The sequence below is a fragment of the Puma concolor genome, chromosome A2 (assembly GCF_028749965.1).
Source record: "Puma concolor isolate L17-30 chromosome A2, mPumCon1.1.hap2, whole genome shotgun sequence".
NCBI classification, from domain to species: domain Eukaryota; kingdom Metazoa; phylum Chordata; class Mammalia; order Carnivora; family Felidae; genus Puma; species Puma concolor.
Genome location: NC_141668.1, coordinates 54,097,529 through 54,116,313, shown reverse-complemented (window position 1 = coordinate 54,116,313; position 18,785 = coordinate 54,097,529). Strand labels below are relative to the sequence as shown.

Below are 18,785 nucleotides of genomic sequence, written 5' to 3'. Positions count from 1 at the left end.
AAACATATTTAAGTTTAGATTTAATCTGAGTCAGTTTAGTCTGAGGTTTTATATCTTTCTTTAACTCTAGGAAATATTTGATAAATATTTGATAACTATTCCTCCTTTCCCCCCATTTACTTTTTCTCATTCTGAGACTTCTGTTAAATGGAGATCTAACAGAATGTTCTCTACATATTTTAATTGTTAATCCTTTTTTTTCTGTTTTTTTTTTTTTGTTTTTTTTTTTTTTATCCTTTTCTGTGTCTTTTTGGAGGTATCTGAGGAATCCTTGACTTAACCATCTAGGTCATTAATTGGTTCTCGAGCTGTATCCTTTTTGCAGCTTAGCCAACCCATTATGTTATTTATTTCAAAGATTATTTTTTTATTCTTAACTTCAGTTGGTTTTTGTTTGTAAATAATTGGTTTCGCTTTGTATTTTCAATATTTCTTTTTGTTGAGAGTATTTGTTATGCTTGTTTTGAGTTCGTGACTTTCCTTTTTATAAGATGACTTAATTTGTTATATTTCTTTCAGAGTTCTTGTTTTATTCACACATTTCACCCTCCTCTGAACCTCCCTTCAAAGATCTTATATTCCCTTTGAAAACTATAAGCTGTCTTAGTTTTGTGCTGTTTTGTAGGTATGGGATAGGGTGGTAGAGGGGTCCTAGGAAGGGGTGAAAGTTTGGACCATAACTTAAAAGACTTCGGGTGGTTTAGGGAATAGGATGGGATAGTTTGTCAGAGCTTCTAGGGTTACAATCTGGGTTCAGATACTTCCTGTTGGCTTTTCTTGTAGAGGATCTTGCTGTTCAGTGGACCTCCCAGTCCCTCTGCCTCAGCCACTAACTACTGTTTTCCAGGGCTACTACCCTTGGGTGTAAATGCTACCAGGTATTCATGGGAAAAGAGAAGAAAAGTGTTTAGGAGTGGGCAACTTTTCTGTACTGGTTATCAGTTTTTGCCTCATCTAGGTTCCTATACTGTACTTGTATAAACCCATTGCTTCTTGCTTTGTACTTCTGCTTTCCGGTGTGAGAGAGAAGGGCATATGAAGAAGGTTTTCTTTTCCTACATGCTATTTTCTGTTGCAGTGCAGACTTTTCCCCACTTGGCAGTGATTATATTCATTATTTGCTAAGCACCAACTGTCTTCTGTCTTTCCAAAGGTTTCTTAAGAGTTTTGTGATAAAAATTTCTGGGACCTTTTAAGTTTTCCTCTTGCTTCAGTGACATTTATAATTAAAAAAAAATTTTTTTTAAAAAAATTGAGAGAGAGAGAAAGAGACAGAGCATGAGTGGGGAAAGGGGCAGAGGGAGAGAGAGAGAAAATCCCAAGCAGGCTCCACACTGAGCATGGAGCCCAATGTGGGACTCAGTCTCATGATCCTGAGATCATGACCTGAGCCGACATCAAGAGTTGGATGCTCAACTAACTGAGTCACCCATGTGCCCCTCAGCAACATTTTTAGAGTTTGATTCCTAGAGAGAGCAACTAGGCTCTAAGGTCTCATCTAGTTCTTTTAAAAATGCTTTTTAAGTACATGTATATGTTCAGTGTCTTCCTTAATAGAATTGTCTAACTTACACTATTATAGTCCAAGTAAATCACCTTCTACATAGTTTTATGCTTTCATACCTAACTTTTCTAAGTTTTATTTATAAGATTCTCAAGGATAGGGATTCAACATACTACTTTTATGTCTCATAGATTATAATATAGTGTTTGAATCCTAATATGAAGTTACTAAACTTTAATAAACAGAAATATCTTTCTGTAGGATTTGTCAACCTCTTTAGAGGCAGTATATGGAAAGGCCAAAGAAGGGGTGAACTCTGAAGAAATACTTAAGAAATTTTATGACTGGAAGTGTGGTAAAAGAGAGGAGTTCACCAGTGTTAGAAGTGAAACAGAGGTTTCTCTACAACGTCTTGTGGGATGGTTCCAGAACACTGTGAAGGTAATAAGAGCTCCTGCCCAGTGGTGGTGTTGGTGTTGCAGCATAAGCCAGGGAATGTGGGCTTTTTAGGAATAATTTTTCAAATATAATTTACTACTTTTCTGAGGGAAAAAGGAGGAAAGGGATTGAGGAGAACAGGGCTGGGGTGAAGGAGTGAGGGACCTACATATTTCTATTCTCTAGGAGTATATATGAAAACAGCTTCAGTAAGCTGTTGTGGGTATAAGACAGTATTATTGGAATTTATTACAAGTTGTAGTGTATATTCTATAGCTGTAGTGTAACTGTATATACATGTGTTTTAGAGGGTAGTAGAGCTTTCTCTTCGTTTAGTTTCCTTTTTAGCAAGACGTGTTTTAACATTAGTTGACTGACTAGTCATGCTTAAAATATGTGAATTGTTTGGCAGTGTTTAAATCTTTTCCGTTCTAGAGATCTTAAATATCTTAAAGATATCTGAAATAAGTGAAGAACACTAGTCTTAGTTGATACTAGATATTAGAAAAGGTGTTTTGTGTATCATTCTTTTTAGTTCTTATTTATTACTGTAAAAACACCATGTAATTTTCTAAAAGCTATGGGGGCATATGGTTTTGTATAATGAACTCAGAAACCTAGTTAAATTTCAGCCACATTTTGATACTGATTCTCTGTTTTTTCTGTTCTTCTGTCTGCTTTACAACCTTCTCAGCAAGGGCAGGGATATCCGTGGTGGCATTTATCTATGTAAATGATTTACAAACATGCATTTCTAGCTTTGTTTTGGAAAAAAAAGTCTTTAATCTCCAGCTACTTCCAGAACTCTTCATTTTTGGCACTTCTTAATAGATATATTAGTATAACTAAGTTATTTCTTTATCTTCTTATATTATTGATCAGAATTGTGTCTCTGCTTAGGTTAACTCTCACTTACCCTTTCCTTTCATTTCCATATCCCAAATCCATATCTCCATAATCACATATCTGAATCTCTGAAATCAAAGTGACTAGTTATGACCTTTATATTCTATAATTTGGGCCCTTGATTTTATTCTGTTTAACACTTTATTTTAGTAAAGTCTATTTCTTGATAGAAAATACCTTTGTTTTCCTAATGAGATGGAAGTCATCTGGGTTTAATCTTTAATTTTTAATCTCCAGATTGCTAAATACTTAGCAGGTCACCACCAAATAGCAGGTATAATTAAAGGCCTTTTTTATTTGAAAAGCCTGACATTGTCTGCTTACTGTTTATCAGCTTTTAACTTTTCACCTGAGCACTTAAGGTTCTTACCAGTTTTTTGTTTTTTGTTTTAGATAGTGTGAAAGCATGTGTGTGCATGCGTGTGTGTACATGCAGTTGGGGGAGGGGCAGAGGAAGCGAGAATCTTAAGCAGGCTCCACCCTCAGCATGGAGCCTGATGGGCTCCATCTCATGAGATGGACTGTAAGATCATGACCTGAGCTGAAATTGAGAGTTGGTCACTTAACTGACTGAGCCACCCAGGTACCCCAAGATTCCTACCAGCTTTTAGTCAGACTGCTGCTTTTACTTTCCCCCCTCCCCCCAAATCTTGGTCTTATTTCTGTTTGTTTGTTTTTTTTTCATACTTTTCCTCTGTATTGTCCTCTTCTGTCTCTTAACCACAGATTATGTTAAAAAAAAATCTGTATTTAGTGTGTGATATGTGTGTACTTTTTTTTTTAATGTCTATTTATTTTGAGAGTGAGAATGTGCATGTGAGCAGGGGAGGGGCAGAGACACAGGGAGAGAGAGAATCCCAAGCAGTCTGCACAGCCCAGCGTGGGGGCTCAGTCTCACGAACTGTGAGATCATGACCTGACCCAAAATCAAGAGTTAGATGCTTAACTGACTGAGCCACCCTGGTGCCCCTTACCTTTTCTTCTTTGATGTGTAAGTTTTGTGAGGGTAGTTTATCTTTCTTGTGTATCCTTATTTCCACCACATTGCCCAGTGCATAGGCTAATGCTCTGTTCTAGGTATAAGGACACAATACTAATTGAAATAATTAAATGAGATATTTCATGTTTTAATTTTTTGCAAATGAGGCTTTCGATCTCTCTGTGGAAGAACCACTAACTTCTGAAGACACAATTGGTGTTATTGATGAAATCCTAGAGAAGACTGAGTCAAGTGTCTGCAAAGAGCTGGAGCTCTCTCTGATTGTGAGTAATGTTAGTCTTTATTATTGCTTCCTTTGAAGCAATACAGTTTCTCTTGCTATTTAGAAAGTATGAAGACTGATCTTAGTTTCTTCTTATAGACCTATTTAAAATAGTAACACTGTCAAGTTCTTTTCTTTTTTTTTTTTAACCCTGTCAAGTTCTAATCCAAGTTCTAGTCCAAGAACAATGCAAACTCTTATTCTACCACAGAGTAATATTTTCATTTAATAGGACTTTTCACATTAAAAATAAAGCCTAATGTTTAATTCTAGGAAAACTCCTAGGAAATTAATTCTAGGAAAAATTCTAGGAAAATTTTTCTTAGTCTGAGTGTATCAGCTTTCTGTGTCATTTGATTCTTGGATTTATCATACTCAAAGAGAAAGACTCTTTAGAATTTGTGAAAAATTGAAATAAAATCTGGGAGAGCTTTCGAAGTATATACACAAGACTGATTAGTATCTTCCTTTAGGTACTGTGTATGTTCTCTATTGCTGTGCCAAGTTAGAAATTAGTATAACTCCTTATGTTATTATTGCTTACTGGGACTCCTTCCCAGTTTTTCAGGCTGCTTACAAAAGTTTCATTGGTTATGTTGTTCATTTTACTTATTTCTTTTTTACCTCTTGCAACCTTATTCAGATTAGCGTTAAAAAATACATCTATGTTACTGTATTTCCCTATTTTCAAATAGTCTGTATTTAGAAGGTTTAGTCAAACTTTACTTTTATTATTTTATTATTTTATTGTTGAAGTATGATTAATATATAGCATTATATTAGTTTCAGGTGTACAACATAGTAATTTGACAATTCTGTACATCACACAGTGCTCACCAGGATAAGCTTAGTCACTGTATGTTTATTCTGTAACATTATTGCAGTATTATTGACTATGTTTTCTGTGCTGTACTTTTCATCTCCATGACATATTTATTTCATAACTGGAAGTTCTTACTTCTTTGTCAGACTTGATTTTAGAAGTGTTTAATAGATGATTTCTAAAAATAATTTAAAGTGTCGAAGTTCTGTTTAGTTCCTACATTTAATGGAGTGGTATCCCTGATTTCCTTTAATACTACTCTAGAAAGCTATAGGAATAATAGTGTAATGGGAGCAAAATTTCCTATATGAACATCTTTGACATCAGTCTCTCTTTTGCTTAGAAAAAGATACATGTTTAAGAAATACTTTGAAATAGAAATTTCTTAAAGGCAACATTTTAAAGTTTATTCATTGTTATTGTAGGTTTAAATTATTTTGGATACTCTTTTGTCATTAATTCCATATGTATGATTTATTTCACTTAGGAGCAAGGTGATGTAGACAAGGAGATCATTTTAAATACATATAGTCAAGTACTACAAAAGATCCGTTTAGAGGAAAGGCTTATCGCTACAGTACAATCCAAGTACAAGGACAGTATTGAGGTTGGATTATGCTTTATTTTTTTGGTCTTATATATTGATGCTTTGAATTTTTTAGGACTTAAGTTTTTTTTCAAATAGTTTAATATCCAGTGTGTAGGTAATTATTTATTATTGCTAGGAAAACAGTGTAGCCATTGTTAGCTGATTTGTAATTAAATTCATGCTACAGTGGAAACAACAATTTAGTTGATAAAAAATGTTGAATTTTTTGATTGTTATAAATCTTTGATTTCCTTGTATTCTTTAAAACCTAACCTTTACCACATCTTCTTTATTAATTCATTAGTTGTTGGACATTTGGGTTCTTTCCATAATTTGCCTATTGTTGATAATGCCACTGTAAACATCAGGGTACATGTGCCCCTTTGAATCCCTATTTTTCTATCCTTTGTGTAAATACCTAGTAGTGCAATTGCTGGGTAAAGATGTGGGGGGTGTATATATGCATAGACACACAATGGAATATTAGTCATCAAAAATAATGAAATTTTGCCATTTGCAATGACATGGATGTGTGGATGGAGCTACAGTGTATTATGCTAAGTGAAATAAGTCAGAGAAAGACAAATACCATATGATTTCACTCATGTGGAATTTAAGAAACAAAACAGATGAACGTAGGGGAAAGGAGGAAAAAAGAAGAGAGGGAGACAAACCCATAAGAGACTCTTAACTATGGAGAGCAAATTGAGGATTGCTGGAGAGGAGGTGGATGGGTGATGCGCTAAATGGGTGATGGGTATTGGGAGAGCACTTACTGTGATGAGCCCTGAGTGTTCTATGTAAGTGATAAATCACTAAATTCTATTTCTGAAACTAATATTACAACTCTGTGTTAACTAAGTAGAATTAAAATAAAAACTTGAAATTTTTAAAAGCAAAAAAGAAATCTGTGAGTCAGGATCTGTGAAGATCCCATTTGGTAAATCAAAAAACAAAACCAAAACCAAAAAACCTTATAGTTAGAATGATACTTTTGAGGTTTAAATCTGTATCATTGGGGTTTAACATTTCCCTGGTGATGGGTATCCAGAACATGGATAATGTTACTTGTGGTAATGTTACTTATGTTTAAACTTAGTGTGGTTTCATCTGTGGGACTAAATTAGAGGTGGTATGTAATATTCAACTAAACTTGATGAGTCCTTGCTCTATTCTAAATGTCTGTGTAGAATAAATAATCAAGAATAAAAAAATAAATTAAGTATAATGGAGACAAAACAAAAAAAAACGTTATCTTTATGCCTATACAAGTTTACAGTAGAAAATTTGCTAAAAACAGAAAGATAAGGAGAAGTAAAAATATCAATTATAATCCCCTTGCCTAATGATCAGTGCCAGTTTCAGAGTATTTTCTTTTTGGATGGTGACTTATACACACACACACTGAGATATATATGTGTATGTATATATATATATATATATATATATATATATATATATATATATGTCTCGTGCATTGATTGCACTGTGTTGTAAGTTGTTTTGAAGATGTTTCTTCATTTAATGGTGTATTATGAATATTGCCTATGTGATTAATGATTCTTCTATACTGTCATTTTGAGCAACTATAACATCATCATTTGCATAGATGTATAACATGATTTAACCTTTCATCTGTGTTAGATGTTCAGGTTACTTCTAATTTTTTTTAACCATGAATAACACTGTACATACTCTTTTGCATAATTTTGTGTGTTTTTAAGATAGATTCCCAAAAATTGTTAATTACTAAGTCAAAAGGAGTGAACATTTGTCTTTAGAGCTTATTATGAGAGAGAGAGAGAGAGAGGGAGAGGGAGGGACGGAGAGAGGGAAAAAGAAAGAATCCCAAGCAGGCTCTGTGCTGTCAAGGAGCCTGATGTGAGGCTGTATCTCACGAAATCGGAGATCATGACTTCAGCTGAAATCAAGAGCGTACACTTAGTCTACTAAGCCACCCAGGTGTCCCAAAAGGAATGAACACTCTTAAAACTTGATACATACTGGGGCGCCTGGGTGGCTCAGTCGGTCAAGTGTCTGACTTGGGCTCAGGTCATGATCTCATGATCCGTGAGTTCAAGCCCCACGTTGGGCTCTGTGCTGACAGCTCAGAGCCTGGAGCCCGTTTCAGATTCTGTGTCTCCCTCTCTCTCTGCCCCTCCCCTGTTCATGCTCTGTCTTTCTCTGTCTCAAAAATAAATAAACGTTAAAAAAAATTAAAAAAAAAAAAAAAGAAAAACTTGATACATATTGTCAAACTACTTTGGGGAAAGGTAATTTCAGTTTACATCCTCACTAGAAATCCCAGTTTGCATCATCTCTAGCAAAATGTGTCTCATTGTGGGTCTCAGCTTGAAATATTTCTTTGCCCTTTGCTACTTTGATTGTTGGGACTGATATTCTTCTGAAAAGAAATGTGGTAACTAAGAAATCAGTTAGTAGAATTGTATTGTTGAAAATTTTAGAATTTCTTATTTCATTCTGAACTCAGTTCAATACTAGTTGAATTTTAATAGAAATATAATAAATGGTCAGTAAGTGACTTCAGTAAATATTGTTGTCTATGTTTTGAAAATACAATAACTTTTTTTCTTACTTAGTTTAAGAGGCAGATTATCGAATATTTAAATAAAAGCCCCAATGTGGATCACTTGCTGTCCATTAAAAAGACACTGAAAAATTTAAAAGCTCGACTGAGATGGAAATTGGTTGAAAAGAATAATTTGGAAGAAGTAAGGAAACTCTTGGTTCTTGCTGAATTCTGTGTGTACCTCATTTTACTCTGCTTCGTCAAAGTAATGTGTAAATACATTCTTTAAAATAGGAGAACCATTATTTACATTTTGTTTTATATATTTCATGTTTTTTCTTTGTATGTAAGTAAAATTATTAATAGGGTAAACATTTTACCATGTCATTAAATGTTCTTTAGAAACATTTTATATTGCTGCCTTGGTTTTTAGTAATTGTAAATCCTTGAGAATAATTTAAAAATTCTTTTGGTTTAGACTGTTACAATACCTGTTATAATATACACCTATTAAGGCAAGGTACTCCTCTAAAGGTAGAATTTTGTCCTAAAGTATTTTTAAGATCATGATGTTTTTTGTTAGCTCTCTTTTTAATGGCTGGACAAACTATTTCTTGTGAATATACTAAGTTGTTTTCATATGATAATAGAACTGGAAGAATTAAGACACTCTAATCTGGACTAACCTTCTGCTTTAGGTTTGAAATTGAGTAAATTTGTAATTCCTTGGGTTCCCTTGAGGATTTGATTTACAGACAAAAGGAATCCTCATTATATCTTAATCCAACTTGAACTGTCTCTCTTCCTCTTTGGAGCACTTAATTGGGCTTGAAGTGAAACTAATTTAATGGTTTAAAGATTTTTCTAGCTTCTTATTCTATTTTGGGCTGTGGGGAATGGGGTCTTTCTTAGTTGAAATTTTTTAACTTTTGGAGAAATACAATGTTGAAAACATACGTACTTTTTAAGGTGGCTAATTTATTATTGGAGTTTTGTGGAGTCTTTGTGAGTCCTACATTGTCTTTCCTTTAATAGACATACCATACATTTACTCATTTTTTTTTTTTTAAACCAAATCTCACATAGAAAACAATTCCAGGGAATGTAATTGTATTCTTGTTCCTATTCTTGACATTTACTTTGTGATGGCAGTTGGTCATCTTCTTGGAGAAAATGTATAGCAAATTAAGAGACCAGAAAAATCTGTGTTGATTTATGTCTTTAGTTTTTAATCCTTTTTGTAGGTTTGGGAAAAATCAGTGTTAGAATAAAGTAATAAATATTAATTCAGCGGGTGTTATGAGGGTCTGTTATGTGCTAGGTACAGAAGGATACATAGAAATCAGAGCGATTTGTTATAGAAGTTATATTCTAGTATACTAGGAAGACTTGTTTTGAGTCTACTTTAATAAACCTGTAAGGTCACTTTTTTCTTTCTGGTTAAAGTCTGATGACCATGATGGATCTGAAATTGAGAAAATAAAACAAGAAATAACTGACTTGCGCAATAGTGTCTTTCAGGAAGTTTATCGTGAGCAGGAGGAATATGTAAGTATTTAATTCTTTGAAGTTTTGAATTAGTTTTTACTCTAGAAATTGAATTCATATATCCATTTTATGAAGTAGACTATAATGACAAGGCTGGAGATTATATTGGCATAGTTATGTTTGCATAGTAATGTTTATGTGACTTGAGAAATTAATTTCTGATGAGAAAATAATTCATAACCATTGTACCAAATGTGGAAATCACAGAAAATTATAAAGAGGAAAAAAATCACCTGTAACTTTTCCATACAGTTATAACAGTAGTAATCACTGTTAACTTTTTACTTAACTTCCTTTTAGTCTACTTTCTGCCTGTTTTTGCAAGAATCAAGATTATAACACAAACATACTTTTGCATACTGCATGTTTTCTGTTTTATACAAAGCTAAAGATTTTTTCCTTTATTAAAATCTAAATGAACACTGTTTTAACGTAATGCTGCAATGAAAACACTAATGGGGCAGCATAATTTAGTTGAAGAATATAACAGAATGCAACTACCTGATTTTTTGGGGGAAATTACCTCTTTAAGTCTCTATTCTTATGCTAATATTTAAGAGAGTTTGTGAGTGTATTTTCTTTTTAAAATGGAAGGATCTTTTCCATTTTAAAATGGAAAGACTATTTTATGTTTCATGGATGTTATGGGGAACAAGTAAGGTAGACACTGCTTTGAACATTAAAAATACAATGAAAATAATACACATTTAAAGTGTTATAGTTTATAGTAATCTCATCTGACTGTGTATTTAATTATTTTCCTTATGTGTATTTAATTATTTGCCCTATGAACCTTGGATAAATAGCTGTCTCCCAGTGACTTGACAAGTATCCAAAAGTTTTACTTAATAAATGTGACAAGTGACTTTTCTAAGGATCCTCAGTTTTCACATTTGCTTCACAGTAGCTTTTGTAGGGCTGCATATTTGTTTCTTCTTTCAAGGCTTTTATGATTTTTTCTTTCCTAAATGAAATAGCTATTATTTTAAAATGTTAAGTGTGTTCTTAATATTTTGAGAAATGATGACGATTCTATGATGCAAATTGATGTTATCAACACACATTTTCATTTTAGCTTGGAAGTGATTATATACTTTGATTTTAGGCAAGATATTGTGCCTATTTATGTATACCAAGAGTAAAATTGGTAATTAAGTTTTTCTTCTATTAGTAAGATGGTAATTGGGATCCAAGATGACTCGGTAACTGAGACCCAAGATGATATTTCTTGTGGTAGAAGGCAAAGTCAGTGATTACGTATCTTATTAGGCTATCTATATACAATAGATTATGTATCTTGTTAGAGATACAATAAGGGAGTTACTGGTATGTTTTTTTTTTGTCCTGAAGACCAACATGTCACAATTGAATATATATGACCTATACACATACATATAGATCCTTAATAAAAATATTTTTTAAATTTAGGAGAAGCTGAATAGCTTGGTACATAAATGGTTTCCTGAGCTGCCTCTCCTTTTTCCTGAAATAGGATTACTTAAGTACATGGTAAGCTTTGTTGCCCCTGAAAATTACTACTCTGCAGAGAGGGTTAAAAGTGATGGTACAATCGTGTGTTAGTGTTAAATTTATCCTTACTATGAAAATGTTCCTGATGAATAGTTTTTGGGTAATGTTAGAACTTTTTCTCAAGATTGTCTTTAGTATTGGCATATTGTATTTTAATGTTTATATTAATTTGCATGTTTGTTTCTGTTTTCTCTTTTCTTCATGTCTATTCAGTACATTGCATGGCACTTGTTTGAATGACAGGTGTTTATTTTCTTAAATGATAAAACAGTTTTAGCTATTGTTTCAAGAGTTAGAATAGGGGTGCCTGGTTGGCTGAATCGGTTAAGTGTGTGACTGATTCCAGCCCAGATCATGATGTCACGGTTTGTGAGATCGAGCCCCTGTCAGCTGTGCTGACAACTGGAGACTTCTTGGGATTCTCTCTTTCCCTTTCTCTCTGACCCTCCTCCACTCACATGCTCTCTCTTTCCCTCACTCTCTCTCTCTCTCTCAAAATAAATAAACTTAAAGGAGTTAGAATAAAAGCAGGACAGTGCCATTCATGAGGAATTTAAGCAGAATATATTTTTTAAGTTAAAGCAGGTAGTAAAGAATTCTAGAGAACTGGTTAAGTAGAGATGTTGACATGGGTATAGTTTTCTAGGTAGGCAGGATTCAAAGCCTGGGAGATCAATGTATTAGATAGAAGGGCAGTATAGAGCAGGATTGGTAAACTCTGACTCTTAGGGCAGAGTCTATTAGCTCTGTGTTTTATATTGTCTGCTAAGGATAAGGGACTAGATGAAATATCTATTCTGTAAGATTGTCATTAAACTCATGATAATAGCTTAAATGTAGTACAGAAAGGGTTGTACACATAGACTTATGAACTATAAATATGTAAAATTAAAGTCTCCTTAAATTCTTACAGCAATTACTATCAAATTTTTCCAGGCTAGACTTTAAAATAATGTGGTGTTTTCCTCATAATTATTTAATTCTAGCTTAGACACTCTCTCATGTAGGATGCATGGTGGCTGAGTATGTGGTGCTGTGTAGGACTTGGAAATTAGTTTTTAAAAATGTGCTGATCTCTTCATTATGGAACATTATAAAACATTTTAATCATAGCTGATAGACTCTTTTATTGATTTTAAGTTGTTTGACTGTGATGTATGCCTAGGAAATTCCCCTGTTGGTTGATTATATTTTGTGGTTTACTTAAATATATTGACAACACATAAAAATAAAAACCAGAAAACACTTTTGCAACCCTTCTTACTAAAACTACACCATGATAATATTTACCTTGATCTAAAATGTTGGTAGTCAGGTTTTAGTGCAAAAATTTTATTCCTTTTAAAAAGTGGCAGAAATATCTAATAGAATTAAAATATTTGAAAGCCATTTTCACTTTTGAGGATTCCACTTCAGAGGCAGAGGTGTTAGAATTACTTCATAGGGGTCATAATTTTTAGAGTTCTCATTCTCATTATGCAACCTTCTTTGTATTTGTCATCATTTTAATATTTTTTAGGAAACACATGAAGTTTTCCAAGTAAACATCAGGGTTTTTTGGATGCATGTCTGATTAACCCAGTTATATTTAGAATTTGTTCTGGAACTATAGCAGCCATTACATGTATGTTGATTATACTTTGGGTGAGAGGATTTCAAGAGCTAGGAACTAAAAAAACTAGGAAGCTTTCAGTATTTTTATTTTATTGGTTTCTCTAGTAGGGTTGATGATGTTCAAACCATCTCATAGCATGTAGTTAATTATGTCGATGATTTAAAAGTAGTGGAATTGTTTGGATTCTTCAACTGTAACAAAAATTTGTGCCTAGAAATCTGGTGGTCTTCTTACTATGAGTTTGGAACGGGATCTTCTTGATGCTGAGCCCATGAAGGAACTTAGTGGCAAGCGCCCTTTGGTTTGTTCTGAGGTAAATGGACAGATAATTCTTTTAAAGGTAAGTTTAAGTTTTGATTTATGGGAGATTCAGACATATTACAGGGGAGTGGTGGCATTACTTTCAGGAAAGTGAAAATCCACTGCTTGTTTTTTGAATTATATGAGTTGACTAGCCTGATGATTATGCTTCCAGTTTGGCTGCCAGACCTAATTTTGAATTCAGAGTTTCCCTCATTTCCCTAAATAACACATGTCTTTAATTGGATATACTTGGTTTTCTTTTTTGGGTGAACTTATTACTTTCTGTCCAATTCTAGCCTTTTAAAGTTCTTATTTTCTTATGCTTCTCTTAGAAATCTCAGCTATTTTGCCAATACAGTCTTCTCTTTGGCTACTTTACTGATCTGGGAAACTGTTTATCATAATAGGATAATTAATTTGGCCATTGTGGCAGTGTGTTATAGAATATTTATTAAGGTATAGGTAGAATTGTTCTTTCTAAATTATAAAGGAAATTTATATATTCAAAGCAGGTAGAAAAGGAACTTATACAATTAAAAAATAAAATTAGATGTAATTTAATTTATAATTACTATGTTTAAGTTGGAATGATGTATAACTATAGTAGGATTTTTAATGTTGGGATTATCATTGCCTCTTTTTCTGGTATCAGGGCTATTCTGTAGATGTGGACACAGAAGCCAGGGTGATTCAGAGAACAGCTGCCTATCACAGAGCTTGGAGAGAAACTAAAGAAGATTCTGGGTTGCTACCACTGATATTCCTATTTTTGTGTAAGGTAAAGTTTTTTTTTTAATGTTTATTTTATTTTTGAGAAAGAGAGAGCATAATGGGGGGGGACAGAGAGAGAGGTGGGGGGACAGAGGATCTGAAGCAGGCTTTGCGCTGATAGCACAGAGCCTGACACAGGGCTCGAACTCACAGTCCGCGATATCATGACCTGAGCTGAAGTCGGACACTTAACCAACTGAGCCATCCAGGTACCCCGGTAAAGTTTTTATGCTAATCTCTTACAGAAAACATTTTATTTACAGTTTTACCTCCAAGCTTTAAAAAGGTAGTTCATTCCTTTTAACATAAAGAGAAATTTATTTTGTATAATCACTGTATACTGAAAATACATTGAAGAATTTTTCACTTTGAGTTTCATTCTGTTTTGCTTTTAGTCTGATCCTATGGCTTATCTGATGGTCCCGTACTATCCTCGGGCAAACCTGAGTGCTGTTCAAGCCAGTGTGCCTTTAACTTCAGAAGTGAGTAAAAAACACTATTTCTAATAAATGAGAAAATAACACCTAATGTTAGAGGGAATACTACATGCTTTATATATTATGTAAAATTTTGCCTGGTATCAGGCTATTTCATTGTCACATCAACCCTGTGATGCTGTTATATACAGATGAGAAAAATGAGGGTCACAGAGATTCAGTGACTTGCACAGGGTCCTCAGCAAGAGGCAAAGATGAGAATTGAAATTAGGTCTTTTGGTACCAAAGCCCATGCTTATAACCTTTAAGCTGTGCTGTATGTAAATTGCATAGTATAGTGTATTTGATATTATAAGTGCTTAAGTAACAGCTTTAATTTGTATTGTAAATTTGAATTAGTAATAAAAATACAGGATGCCCTGATTCTTCTTATCTGGTAACACTATTTAGTCTCTCTAGGTGCTTTATATATTCATTATTTGTAATCTCAATCTTAGGGGCTGTAGTGTCTTAAGTTATATGTGTATGATGTTACATAATCAGGGCTTCAGGTCTTTAATTCCTTCTCTATGCTATATTCTTATTAAAGGATCATTTGGAGGTACTCTCCTGGAAAAGTCTTTTAATTAAAGAAAAGATTCAGTGTTAAAATGATTTGCCTACTTCCTGACTTCTTTTTTGTGTGCTTATCTGTAGGAAGCTTTAAAGGTCATGAGAGGTGTTGCCCAGGGCCTGCATACATTGCACAAGGCTGACATAATTCATGGATCACTTCATCAGAACAATGTATTTGCTTTAAATCGTGAACAAGGAATTGTCGGAGATTTTGACTTCACCAAATCTGTGGTAAAATATAGTGGTTTTACAAATAGGTTAATATTTAATATTATTAGACATTAGTTCAGCCTTTTACATAATATGGTAATTTATTATAAGATCTTTGCCTTGGTTAAGACATGTAGCATGTAATATAAACAATTAACTGTTACCAGCTAGGTGCTAGAACAAGAGTTTCTAAGTCTGTGTATTGTATTTTTTAAATCTAAGTATTAGGAGCAAACTAACATTATATTCATTGGCATTGACGACACTACTTGTTAATTATTTTTTCATCATCAAGAAATATTTAATTCCTTGGATATATACAAGGAAAACTCCTCTGTCCCCTTCTGCTTGTGCCCTCCCCCATGTAGATTGAATGTAGTTATAGGTACTTTGCTATTTTTTGATTAATGGGCATTTTTAGAAACTTGGGAACCTTGGACTTTTCTGGGGTTTTTTTTGTTTGTTTATGTAAAAGTATTTATTTTAAAGTTATTTATTTTCAGATACAGAACATGTGAGCAGGGGAGGGGCAGAGAGAGGGAGAGAGAGAATCTGGGGCTTGATCCCATGAACCGTGAGATCATGACCTGAGTTGAAATCAAGAGTTGGATGCTCAACTGACTGAGCCACCCAGGCATCCCTGGACTTTTCCATTTAGTTTAATTGCTGGTTCAACTACATTAGTTGCTAATTTGGTGTCTTATAACCTCAGAACAAGCAGTTTGTAGAGATAGGAGATATCAGACAATGAAAGAGCATATTGTGGTCTTTTTTTTTTTTTTTTGGCAGAATGGGTGGCCTCAAAATATATATGATCACAAGGGAGCAGTTTTTTAAATTTTATTTTATTTTTTTTAGAGATAGAGTGCATGTGCACATGAGCAAGGGAGAGTGGCAGAGGGAGAGAGAGAGGATCTTAAGCAGGTTCCATGCGCAGCATGGAGCCTGATGCAGGGCCTGATCACATGACCCTGGGATCATGCCCTCATCTGAAGTCAAGAGTTGGATACTCAACTGACTGAGCGTCCCAGTCGCCCCAGGTTTCTTTTTTAAGACAACAGCTTTATTGAGATATAATTCACATATTACAATGTGTACAATCAGTACTGTTTTTCAGTATATTGACACAGTGGTGCATTGATCACCTTTCTAATTTCAGGACACTCCCTCCAAAAGAAACTCCATACGAATTTGCAGTCACTCCTCATTTCCTCCTTTACTCAGCCCTTTGGAAACCGCTAATTCAATTTCATCTCTGTGGATGTACTATTCCGGACATTTCCTATAAATGGAATCATTCAATACGTGGCCTTTTGTGATTGGCTTATTTCATTTAGTGTAATGTTTTCAAGGTTTATGTGTCTTATAGCATGCATCTGAACATCATTCCTTTTTTTTTTATTTTTTTTTTATTTAAAAAAAAATTTTTTTTTTCAACGTTTATTTATTTTTGGGACAGAGAGAGACAGAGCATGAATGGGGGAGGGGCAGAGAGAGAGGGAGATGCAGAATCGGAAACAGGCTCCAGGCTCTGAGCCATCAGCCCAGAGCCTGACGCGGGGCTCCAACTCACGGACCGCGAGATCGTGACCTGGCTGAAGTCGGACGCTTAACCGACTGCGCCACCCAGGCGCTTCTTGTCATTCCTTTTTTAAAATGCCCAAGTAATATTTTATTCTGTGGGTATACCATATTTTGGTTTTATAGTCATCATTTGATAGACATTTGGGTTGTTTCCACTTTTTGATTATTGTGAATAATGCTGCTATGGACATTAGTATACAAATTTTTGTGTGGACATATATTTTCATTTCCCTTGGGAGTGGAATTTTTTGCTATATATATTTGTTTTGCTCTATAGTAACTCTTCCACCTTTTTAAAAAAATTTTTCTTTTAATGTTTATTTTTAACAGAGAGAGAGAGAGAGAGAGAGATAGCAAGCAGGGGAGGGGCAGAGAGAAAGGGAGACAGAGTCTGGAGCAGGCTCCAGGCTCTGAGTTGTCAGCACAGAGCCTGATAGGGGGCTCTAACTCATAAACTGCAAGATCATGACCTGAGCTGAAGTCGGATGCTTAACCCACTGAGCCATCTGGGCTCTTCCCACTACCCCCTTCTCCATCATTTTCCAAATATACCATTTCCAATGATTTCTAATGTCAAAGGATGATCAGTAACAAGAACATGAACCCTGGATTCAGACAGACCTTGGCTGCAATTCTTACCCTCCCACTTACTTGCTGTGTGACCTTGGGTTTTAAACTCTTTGAGGCTAAATCAACTATAAAATGGGAATAATATCTACCTTAAAGAGTGATTGTAAAGGTAAAGGTAATTAGCACGATAATTACTTAGCACATACCACTAATTGTTAATTATGTCTTCTCCTTCCAGTATGTTTATCCTTGCTTCTCACAGTGTAACCAAAAGACCAGCAGCTACAGCATTACCTGAGAGCTTGTTAAGAAATGCACGGGGTGCCCGGGTGGCTCAGTCGGTTAAGCGTCCTTAACTCAGGTCACGATCTCGCGGTCCGTGAATTCGAGCCCTGCGTCAGGCTCTGGGCTGATGGCTCGGAGCCTGGAGCCTGCTTCAGATTCTGTGTCTCCCTCTTTCTCTGCCCCTCCCCCGTTCATGCTCTGTCTCTCTGTCTCAAAAATAAATAAACGTTAAAAAAAAAAAAAAGAGCCTCTTAAAAAAAAAAGAAGAAATGCACAATCTCCATCCCAAAAATGCTGAATAAAAATTTGCATATTAACAAGATCCCAGGTGATTCACATGCACTGTAAAGTCTGAAAAGCAGTGATCTTGACAACAGACTATCTTTCAAATTTTTCTTCCTGATTAATATTTCAATCTGAAAGTAGTGTGAAAAAGTTGAGCAAAGGTGAGTTTAATCAGTATTTCAGTGTAAATAATTTTAAATGAAAATTAAAACAATGTTTTGGGGGATAACGACAGTTGACAAATCAGTATAAAGGAGGAAGAATAATTCTTGGAGTAATCATGATATGTATAATATTGCAAATGGCATGCTCAAAAGGTGAGTTAACCAGGACCCTTACCAGTTGAGAACCTTTTTAAACTCCTAACTTAGTTGTTTTTCTTAGGACATTATCTTAATTTTCAGATAAACTAATATGATAAATATTTCAATAAATATACATTGTATAAATCCTTCATAATCCAGCATTTCTTTATAGTTTTACATTTTCATTTTCTCATCTTTTTGAGCTACCATATGAAAACCATTAAGACTGCATATACACAGGTGGCATTACCCTGTGATTTGGAGATGACTGAAGTATAAAGCATTATGACTTATACTAGTCAAAAGGGAATTGCTCTGGGGCACCTGGGTGTTGCACTCTGTTAAGCATCTGATTCTTCATTTTGGCTCAGGTCATTATCTCACTGTTCCTGAGTTCAAGACCCACATTGGGTTTGGCTCTGACAGGGTGCCTGCTTGGGATTTTCTCTCTCTTTCTAAATAAACAAACTTAAAAAAAAAAACTGGCCAGACAATAAAATGTTTGCAAGAATGCAGAGAAATTGAAATCCTCAAACATTGCTGATGAGAATGTGAAAAGATAGAGGAATCACTTTGTAAAATAGTTTGGTACCTCAAAAAAACCCCAAAAAACAGGGGTGCCTGGGTGGCTCAGTTAAGCGTCTGACTTCGGCTCATGTCATGATCTTGCACGGT

The 18,785-nt window shown here is 34.5% G+C and overlaps 1 protein-coding gene across 3 annotated transcripts in view; it reads left to right on the top strand.

Annotated features, from left to right (window-relative positions):
- Nucleotides 1-18,785, top strand: part of STK31 (serine/threonine kinase 31) — a 76,668-nt gene that overhangs the window by 35,453 nt on the left and 22,430 nt on the right. For all 3 annotated transcript variants that reach the window (XM_025929738.2, XM_025929739.2, XM_086694285.1), the window contains exons 12-21: nt 1,766-1,945; nt 3,995-4,111; nt 5,421-5,540; nt 8,123-8,254; nt 9,499-9,600; nt 11,029-11,109; nt 12,960-13,085; nt 13,701-13,826; nt 14,215-14,301; nt 14,953-15,102. In XM_025929738.2, the coding sequence (XP_025785523.1) occupies nt 1,766-1,945; nt 3,995-4,111; nt 5,421-5,540; nt 8,123-8,254; nt 9,499-9,600; nt 11,029-11,109; nt 12,960-13,085; nt 13,701-13,826; nt 14,215-14,301; nt 14,953-15,102 (1,221 nt within the window). The remainder of the gene's footprint in view (nt 1-1,765; nt 1,946-3,994; nt 4,112-5,420; nt 5,541-8,122; nt 8,255-9,498; nt 9,601-11,028; nt 11,110-12,959; nt 13,086-13,700; nt 13,827-14,214; nt 14,302-14,952; nt 15,103-18,785) is intronic.